The sequence below is a fragment of the Gymnoscopelus microlampas genome (assembly GCF_963454915.1).
Source record: "Gymnoscopelus microlampas genome assembly, chromosome: 6".
Lineage (NCBI taxonomy): Eukaryota > Metazoa > Chordata > Actinopteri > Myctophiformes > Myctophidae > Gymnoscopelus > Gymnoscopelus microlampas.
In genome coordinates this window covers 25,684,745-25,695,266 of record NC_139943.1, presented here as the reverse complement: position 1 = coordinate 25,695,266, position 10,522 = coordinate 25,684,745, and the positions used below count along the sequence as shown (strand labels likewise).

Below are 10,522 nucleotides of genomic sequence, written 5' to 3'. Positions count from 1 at the left end.
GGAGCAGAGACCTGCTGGGACCTTGGCCTACCCTGAAACAACACAATGGATCTCAGTGCAGACTCTGGGAAACTCCCCACCAACACGGCTGTAAGTTATGACCACTTGACACTAAGAAAGCAAATAATCCTCATAAACAGTTTCTATATCTTCAAATTAGATTCTGATGATGTACATGTGTATAAATATAGGCCTATGTTACTAACTGCATCTAAATTCCAAGTGAATCTGGATATTGAGTGTTTGGCATTATTACATTTTGTAAACAGTGGTGTGTATGTGTACAGTACGCACGTGTGTGTACTGTACATATTCACTATGTGTGTGTGAATATCCACATATTCACTATACATTGAATATGTGTTGTCTTTGTCCATAGGCTTACCATAAGATAAAAAGTTGTTAATTTCCCCCTATCCTTGTAGACTGGAGAACTTGAATTTGAACCTGAATTGTCTTTGCCCCACCGTCCTCACGGCTGTCAACAAACAGACACTGAAGGCTCCATCTCACTACAAGTTCTAGAGTTTAAAAATCTTTTACTTGAAGCTGTGGAGGAGCTGCTCATTCGAAGGGTATGGTGCTAACACAAGCACACACACACACACACACACACACACACACACACACACACACACACACACACACACACACACACACACACACACACACACACACACACACACACACACACACACACACACACACACACACACACACACAAATGCAAAAGAAACATGTTTGCTTCATCTCATTCTTTACTGAGCAGAGTCCAGATACTTCTGGCTCTACTTGGCCAAGTCATGGAGAACAGAGAGCAGAGTAATTCTGCACAGACTAAGAGTAGGCGTAGGAGGGCAGTTGGTATTATAGGGTCCTCAGAGGAGGCTAGCAGCGCCTTTTTGGCCATCTGGACAAGAGCCAGCTGGGTTAGATGCACATTGCGTGAAGATGGGTCAAACAAGCAATTTGGCATGGCCCCTAACCAATAAATAGAAAGTGAAATTGTAAAAATGAAAAAAAAGAAGAAGAAGGGGGAAAAAAAGAGTCTACCCTCCAGCAAGCACATTGAACTTGACATCAAAGAATGGATATGTTTAAAGGTTACAGGAGCACAAAATTAAACTATTTGCCGCTCATTGCCATTTAGTTTTTATTGTTATGATCATGTTTTCTGAGATGTGAACACGAGACATTAAATTGATGTGATCCTCCTCAGGCACTATCAAAGTAGCACTCTGTAGTTGTGGCATGTTATTGGGTGGAGAGGTTAAGAAGCAAGATGAGAGGATGTCATGATGATGCCGGACATTCCTGGGCAGGTCAAATTCCACTGTGTTTGTTCTCCTGCTTCAATACAGGAGGACACCCTCTTGTGTTGTTTAGGATGTGCTCGGGCCTAAAAAGACTAAATAGAACAACAAGAGCTGTGTAAAGGAATTAGTTGCAAAAGTGTTTGCAAATGCCTTTAAATGTTATTTGTGCCTCAGTATTGAAAACGTAAGTTAATACTTATCCAAAAAGCTATTGGTGATAGAGCCATAAACTATCAAGCTATGGAACCAGTGACCCAGTAGATGTCAATTAGTTATGAAAATCCACATACAGTATTATATTTGAGAAATCTGAGCATTAAGTCCCAACCCCTGAACCTAACCTCTCAATGCCTAATCCTAAACCTAAACCCAACCTGAATCTTTTCCTTATTGTAAAGCCTAACTAAAAAAAAAACGTTTTAAACCATAAAACAGCCACTTATCTTGTGAGGACCATGAAAATTGACCTCACAATGTATACATCTCAAATGGTCTTATACTTGTGTATACATTTGGCCCTCACAAGTATAGTTCTGTAATACAAGTACACACACATACTGTATACGCACACTGGCGCATGCACACACACACACACACACACACACACACACACACACACACACACACACATGCACACGCACACGCACACGCACGCACACGCACACAGAAAATAATTATTTCTCTGTGGAAATATAACAGCTTTATCTTCTGTGGACAATTTTTTTTCCAAGTGCAGTGCGACGCTGGTAGCATAGTTTAATGAGAACTTGTAAAATAAACTCACTGAGTTGACCAACTCCCACATGCACATAAAAAGTCCTGTGGATATAGAAAAGCAATTGACTTTTACCTGCCTTCTCCAGGGGGAGAGGGAGGACAGGGATGGCTCTCCACGGATATCACCTCCCTTCTAATGTTCCCCTCTCTCTCTCTGTCTCTCTCTCTCTCTGGGGGCTTCTGTGAACGATTATGGAGGAACGAGCTGGAGAAACTTAGAGTTCAGGCTCAACTCCAGAAATGTATTGGCCTGGGCTGGGAGACAGAGGGAGATAACATGTTTAGTTGGAGGATTCTGAATCATGCCTGCTAGGACCTGCTCTGTACCATCTTTGCTCAGTGTAAAAATTTTTTTATTTTTATTATTTCATTCACCAGGTGTCTTAAGGTTAGGTCATCGATTGTGAACAAGACTGTTAAAAATACATCCGTTTGCCTTGGTTATGTTGGGTCAGGTTCATTTTGTCTAAATTTCAAACTCTGTCTTTTCAATATTTCAGGATGCAGAGGCACGTTATGAGGACCAGATCAATAAGATAGTAGAGAAGAAACAGGAACTAGAGTGGCAGAAGGTACAGTATGAATGGACCTAGTATATCCTAGGTTTTTTAAGTGGTTGCCTTCTAAAATATGGTAATAGCTGCAACATGCAATAATTAAGTCTTGAGTCAAAAGATTTTCTTGGAAATTGTTCTAGATATATTTAGTCTTTCCTTCGGCAGGAATCTTTACAACACCGCATTGAAACAATGGCAAACCAGCATGAAGAAGCACTTAACCATCTTAAAAAGCAGGTAATTATGTTGGCTTGCTGTTTGATATTTAGCTGTAACTTTTGATTTCCTCAAAAGGAAATGACAATTTTCCTGCTCTTTCATCAAGTTTCAGGTCAAAATTAGAGCTGTTGAGGAGGATAAGGTATGAAGTCAAACCTATCTTGACACTATTTAGTTAATATTTATTTATAGAGTAATAAATTCAGTCATAATTTAGTTGCATATTCTTGGCCTTACAAATAATTTCATGTGGACATGATTTATTATTTTTCAGTTAGTGTGTTTGCCTGCATTTTCTTTATTTGTTATAAACATTATCACATTTCAGGGGAAACATGAGCTTACTGCTGAGCTAAAAGAGAAAGAAATCAACAGCATGAAAGAAGAGTTGAAATCATTGCAGGTATGTACTTTAGTGTGAACCAATTGCCGGTGCACCAAAACTCACCTTTCTTGTTCACTCCTAGGCCCATTTCCTTAAGATATACATGAACAAGGAACACTACATTCAATTTCATTCAAACTAATTTGTAAAGTAATAAGCATTGATCTTACCACCTGAACCCCAGCATCCATATTCCGGGGGGAAGTATTAGCCAAAAATAGCAGATCTACAAGCTCACAACGCGGGTGGCGTGAGCTTGTAGATCGCCTATTTTTTGCGAAGGCATTTGATGGAAAAAAACTACAGAGCCAACTCAGGTCCAGTTTACTAAGTCTAGAGGATTTAGTGGTTAAATAACAGCAATCCCATGACTGACCCCAGAGGCTAGGGCATACACTGTGTGTACTAGTGTGTATGCCTTGACACTGTCTGGGTCATGGAGCGTTACTCTTTAAGCCTGACACTGCAGTGGTGATATACTGCCATCCACACGCTCCAGTGCACTTTAACAGCCCAGTCGCGTTATTGAGACAATGGAGACTGTTTTTGATATTCTATCTGGGAGACACTCACTGAAGCGCTTGGCTAAATTGAGGCCTTATTGTGTTCATTGTCGTGACATGGTCTGATGGATTCCCTTAATTTAACTCATTCTCAAATAAGTGGTCATTTGGATCAGAGCAATTTAATGTCCTTCTAGGTATGTGAAATTCAAACTGTTAGCGCCTCCATTGATTGATATTGTTCTCTTAATTTGTATTAAAATGTTATTGTGGTTCATTTTATTTGAACATAACGTTGCAATTTAGTTAGTTGTTAAAGTAACAGTCTGTTTTAGGTAGTATAATAAAGAATCAGAGTAGTAATACACCTAGCAGTTTGCTCATATTACAAATAAATATACAGTAATTGGTTATTATGTAATTGGTTGACAAAGATACTTTGATAAGTTATCAATAAAATGTTTTCGTATAAATGGCACATAAAACATTAAAACATGTGTTTATATATTTATTGGTTAACCTATTAAGAAGAGTGTAGAGTGCGGGCATACATACTGTACACACACACACACACACACACACACACACACACACACACACACAGTATGTTTATTATTTTTCCAATTTAGTCACCCCGCTTCTAAGAACTAACAGAGAACACAATCACAGGGCAAGAACATCAACTCTGCTCTACTGTACGAAGAAGGCCATAATTAATTAATTGACGTTACCTCTGTATTGACATCCTATATATATATATTTATAGTAGCATTACATTTTCCAGATACATTTCTGAACTGATTATTTGTTTTAAAAAAAAATAGCGGGATAGATACATTGACAAATGAAGGCCTTAATTCTGATTGTAACCTATAGAAACAAGCCAAGCCTATAAAAATATGTCAGACATTGTAACTCTTGGAGTTAGAATTATAATGAAAACTCATAAACTATCACTTTTACTGTTCTTTTACAGTTGTTCAAGTACAGTTTGGAGAAGAAATTAAGTGAACTGGTAAGGAAGGTTTTTCTAATTATACAAATTGTTGACGGAGGACATGTGGGAGTGAGAGAAATTAAAGGAGGAGGTTGAGGGGAGGGAGGGGTGGTGTAAAGGAGGGATGGTTTGGACGGAACAGCTCATCAGGAGTAACGGATAGGGAGTGTGTGACACTTGAACTGCCAGCACAGCAGAGAAAATATCTCTATTAAAATATTTTATAACTGGGCCTCGCTCGGTTTAACCTTCTTCACGTAACAGTGGGCTCAACGGAGGGAGAGAGTTGGCGAGATGGCGTAGTTTGAGAGAGAGAGAGAGGGGGGAGAGAAGGGAGTTAGAATGAGAGTGAAGGGAGTGAGGAAGAGGAGAAAAGAATGTGCTTGATACAGACAATCAAACAATAATGGTGGTGAAGAGTAGTAAAGCGCTTTGAGGCATGCGCTGAGTTGGTTCTGTTATCTCGGGGAGAAAGACAGCCACTGGCCACGATGTTAAACAAAGGTCCTCTCACTCACACCATAACTGTTTTCACTGCTGTCTTTTATGCTTGACAACAAACCATGAGCTACTTCCTTGGTGCTTATCCAGAGAATTATGCAATTTCTTCTGCCATAAACAAAGTTTTTGTTTTGAGGCTATGGGCCCTATTTTGCGCCCCCAAGTCGCGCAACCCACTATTTTGGGATTTAGCATCGCGCAAGGGGCGTTCCCATGGCTGAGTTGCTATCTTGTGACACCAGCCTAAAACACCTGGGCTGTGGTTTGGGCATTCCATTAATAAAACCAATCAGCGTGCCAGGTGCCATTGCCTTTAAAAGCCGGCTGCGCTATGCCTTATGCTCAGTGCTATCTTACGCTCTCTCCAGAATGAGAATTAGGAGTGAAGAAGACCTCTGAATGTTGGGTTAGGGTCAGGGTGTAGAGAGAGGGGGGGGGGGGGGATACACTCCATGGCCGCATTTCTAGGCAAGAAGACACTGCGGTATTTCATAGGTTTAATGAAGGAATAATGTATTTGAAATGCCACATCAATTTTAGTGAAATATGAGTCTTTCAGATCGGCTCTGGGAACATGCATGCCCAATGTGCGCCCGCACATTTACATTGCAGGCGGGCGCTCTTGTAAACAACCAAATAGATGATAAGGAATAGCGGGTGGTCTGAAAACCCGCTATGTGCTTTCCCATACGTGTGTGGGCAAGATAGCAATTTTAGAGATAGCACAACAACACGCCACGGCCACACCTCCAGGTGCAAATAACGTAGACAGCATAATGTATAGCGGGTGCCGCGGCCGTAAGATACAATTTGGAGATAGCGCCAGCGGCCTTGTACGTAATTAACGGGTAGCAGGTAGTGCCAAGGCATAGCGCGGTGCGCAAGATAGGGCCCTGAGTATATTTTCCATTAAAGAGTGGAAGCAGTTTTTGTTTTTAGCTCTGACCAAGCAGCTAGTATTACTCAGCCACTCAAATGGATCAAAATGTATTAAAATACATGGCAGACTTTGTAACTGTTAGTGATAATTAACTAAATGTTGTACCGTACTGTACAGTATGTACGTCATTCTAAACTAACCTCAAACCTATACTGTAGCTGGTCGCAGCTTATCACAAATGATGTGTGTATTACATTTTTGTGTTTTCACACCTTTTATTTTATCATTTATTTTCTTTTGATATCCTCAGGGATTTGTGTGTAATTGTCCCATGAAAAGCATTGACCAGAAAATATCCTTGTTTTGTTGCATCAGTAGTAGTGCTTATGGTAGTGACTATAAAGTATTAGTATGTTTGTTGTATTCTTTTGTATTTTACTCATATGATCCAAGCATTGTTCATCCTTAATTTACTACTATTCCATAGGAGCAGAAGTTAGCCTTGCAGAGCCAATCAAAGGACAGCCACCTGAACCAGCTGGGAGAGGTGGAGAAACGCTTTGGAGCTCTGTCCAGACAGTGTGCGGCACTCAAACAAGCCCATGAGAAACTGGAAAAGAATGGTACTGATTTGCGGTTCATGTGATTAAGAGTTTAGGTACCAGCCCCACCGACTCTGGATCTAACTGTAACTAATGTCAACAGATAGTTATTAGGTACAGTATGTTCATTATTCCCATGTGTGTATTTTCTGTATAATCTTTCACAGTTGATGAGGCCATGAGAGTTAACAAGAAACTGACATCTGTGAATACAAAATTAGAAACAACCATCAGCTCCCTGAAGCAGGTTTGTGAGAAAGCATCCTCATGTTTACAATGGAGAATTGTATTCTCTCCTACTTACATCCCTTAAGCTTTTACATTTATTTTTTTTACCATTCTAACTAATTAACCCAGCAGCATGAAAAATATGTCATAATACCTTAGAGCAGTGTTTCCCAACCTTAGTGGGGTTGATTTGATTTCTTTCTTTTTCATTCGAAATTTTAAACGGCACACCTAGCAATGTCCAACGGACCACTAAAGCTCCGCGGCATGGCGGTTGGGAAACGCTGCCTTAGAGTATATATTTAAGGGTCGCTCCAAAACACGGTCGCCCCCATTTTTTGGGGTGACTGAAACTCTCGCCCCCAGCGGTGGACCACTCGGCACGCCGGCGCGGAACACTCGCCCCGCCGGTGTGAAACGCTCACCCCGCTTGGTGAGATCAGACTACAACCCCTAACATAAACATAGCTGCGGGAAGTAGGGGTGCTGAGGGAGCTGCAGCACCCCCTGAAAATAATGTATGAAAAAATAAACAATAATAATAATAATGTGCGTTCTGGAACCGAATTAACCGAATTAAAGTAACAAAAACACCCCAAAAAAGTAACAAATCCAAATTTTTGCACGCACGCAAGGCGTGCGTGCGCATACAGCACCCTTAACCTAAAACGTCTTCCCGCGGCCCTGAACATAACATTAGGAAGTAGTTGGGTGTTAGGCGTGTTTTGGGGCGACCGTTCTTGTATTAAAAAAACAGTTACAACGACGGAGGTCTGGCGAGTAGGTTCTGGTGGCCATAAATACCCGGGTCCGACTGTTCTGAGGTCGCTTCATTCGACTGGGTTAACTGAACCTTAGTGCCCAGACATATGTGGGGGGACCGTTCCGACCTCGCCGGATTTTACCCGGGGTGACTTTGATTTGGGGGCAACCGTTCTTGTATTCTCCAATAATAATTCTTCATAAACACCATGAAAAGTAGTTTCAATATGTGTTCCAGTGGCTTCCTGTTCGCTTCCTAAGTTGATTGTGTGCTCTTATGCCACACAATTGGTAATGTTAACACATAAGCCAAGATAATCAATGGATATCTAAATGGGGAGAAATCATCGAACATGATAAGCTTGAAGTTGAACATATAGGAAACTAATAAATTATGTTGCTTGTTTATTATGTATTACAGTGTGTTTTGAATGAGTTTTCTTCCCAGGAGCTGCAGGTCCTGAGAAACAGGATGACAAAGACCAAGGTGTCATCATTGGCATGTTCAGAGAACAACATTGATTTAGCCAGAGAACAACATGTACAGCAACTTCAGCAGAGGCTTCTCATGGTAAATGGAGATGTATAGTCACAAATGGTGCTAAAACTGGGTTGTATTTCAGGTGAAAGTAAGTTTTGTTAGTTTGTTAAAAGGTTAAATATATTCTGATAGTAATCATTGCTCTATTGTGCTTGTTCAGTAACATGGGTCTCCCCATCTCTCCAGCACTCTCAATAATCGGAAAATACATTTTCAGTTGGGTCACCAATTTCATCCAATCAGGAGCAAGAACCCATTTATTTTATGGTGTTCCAATGTTGTCTCTTGTTTATCCTGTATCCTGTATGAGTTCTCTCTCCTGATTGGATAGAATTGGTATCCTGACCTGAAAGGTTAATGAAGTAAATGAACACTCTTATATAGTAATGATCACTATGGGAATATTGAGCTATTGAACAGAAAAATCACTTAGAACACCTTTAAAGTAATCACATACTGACTATACATACACCTATAGTCAGCTTACATATTAGCAGGGTTTGATTAGTAAATAAATAAAAAAAAACAATGGGAGAATTTTCTTAACATACATACAAATTAAATAGTTAAATAAATAGTCATATTATCAAACACAAATATCAAACATATCAGACAGTCTACGCTTCCCAAAGTCTGTTCAAAAGTAAGGATAAAACATCCACACCGGCGATAAAAATGAATGACCAGAGGGAGATCAAAAGCAGAGGCATGGATTCCTCCCCCCGTCCCCCAGCAAATTGAACAGTGCATATTAGCTCCAGCTCTGATATCTGATATCAAGTGTTCTGCTCCTGACTGGTGTCATGTGGAGAACTCACCATACTGTAGATCTAAGGTTGTTCACAGGCTTGTGGCAGCTAGTGTGTTTATTGTGTTGATGTAAAGCATCATTGGGTTTCATGAAAGGAACTACATTTATATAAAATCAAGTCGTTCTTTTTATTGTTATTTATTATTACTACGGTATTTTAGAAACATTGATATGAAGATACTGAAGAACACGTTGATCTGAACCATTCAGGATGATGTTCAACAGAATGACAGATAATTTAAAAAACGCACATTGTATACTGTACATACAGTATAATATGATTTGAGACAGGAGCTTGTTTGATATTCTGAATGTGCTACCACATAATATATTCTGGAGTGCTGTGTTTGGTGTAGTTTAGTTGGTTCATTTCCTCTGCATTTCTCGCCTATTTTTAGGAGACAGAGATGAATAAGAAACTCCACAAGCATCATTCTACAGAACAAGCAGAAAAGCAGGTGAAGTGTGAACCACACATTGTATGTAGTGAAATGCACCAATTTGACCATTTTGTTTTTCTCCTTATTCTTCTGTGATCTATTTTGTCAGTGTGATATATAACTTGTGTTCGTTTTGGAGGCTGTTGAGAGGGCTCCAAGATTTCCATGTGGGCTGGACAGAAGTGGTTCCGCAATTAGATTTTACTGCAGTTTCATAAGGTTAGGGTAAGGGTCACAGTTATGCATTTATTTATATGTTGTTAAGGTAAGAGTTATAGTTACTGTATATCAGCTATGGTTTAGGTTAGGGCAAGGGGTTATGAGATGAATGTAAGTCAGTGTAATGTCTCCAAAAGTTAGCAAAACCAACTGTGTGTGTGTGTGTGTGTGTGTGTGTGTGTGTGTGTGTGTGTGTGTGTGTGTGTGTGTGTGTGTGTGTGTGTGTGTGTGTGTGTGTGTGTGTGTGTGTGTGTGTGTGTGTGTGTGTGTGTGTGTGTTCATCTATATGCATGCAGGAAATAATGAGGGCCCTGCGGAACGCCCAGAAGCTGCTGTTGTCTCAGACTGTGGCAGTGAACAGAGTAGAACTGGAACTGGAGACACGCAGAGAGGAGTACGAGGTCAGTCTCTGTACAAATAAACAAAAGGAAAAATGCAGACAGCCGATTCAATACAACTGTAGGAGCATTTCACAATCTATATGTACAGTACATTCAAATTGTGCTATGATAGCACTTTTGTATTGTTGCATTTTCTGTCACACAAACCGTTCCTCTGCACATAAAAAACTGATTTTAAGTCTCTGTACTCCCTATACTGGTTTCACACATACTGTATTTTCTAGGCCCTGTTTAAATGATTAAAGAGGGAATTTATAAAAGGACAAGAATAAATGATGGCTGCCTTTTCTGCCCATAAATGTGACGGATAGCGTTCGTTATGCACATTAGTGCATATACAGACGGCTCCGGCAACTGAATGATAGTGTGTTTACTCTCCGTTT

The 10,522-nt window shown here is 40.2% G+C and overlaps 1 protein-coding gene across 1 annotated transcript; it reads left to right on the top strand.

Moving 5' to 3' along the window:
* ccdc73 (coiled-coil domain containing 73) lies at window positions 1–8,249 on the top strand (the record flags this gene model as incomplete). The annotated part of the gene is made up of 10 exons (XM_084059509.1): window positions 1–90; window positions 426–575; window positions 2,594–2,665; window positions 2,816–2,887; window positions 3,198–3,272; window positions 4,734–4,772; window positions 6,623–6,758; window positions 6,905–6,984; window positions 7,332–7,398; window positions 8,176–8,249. Exons 1-10 carry the CDS (start codon window positions 46–48, stop codon window positions 8,247–8,249), a joined length of 810 nt encoding a protein of 269 aa, XP_083915635.1. The 5' UTR covers window positions 1–45.
* Window positions 8,250–10,522: the final 2,273 nt, after the last annotated feature.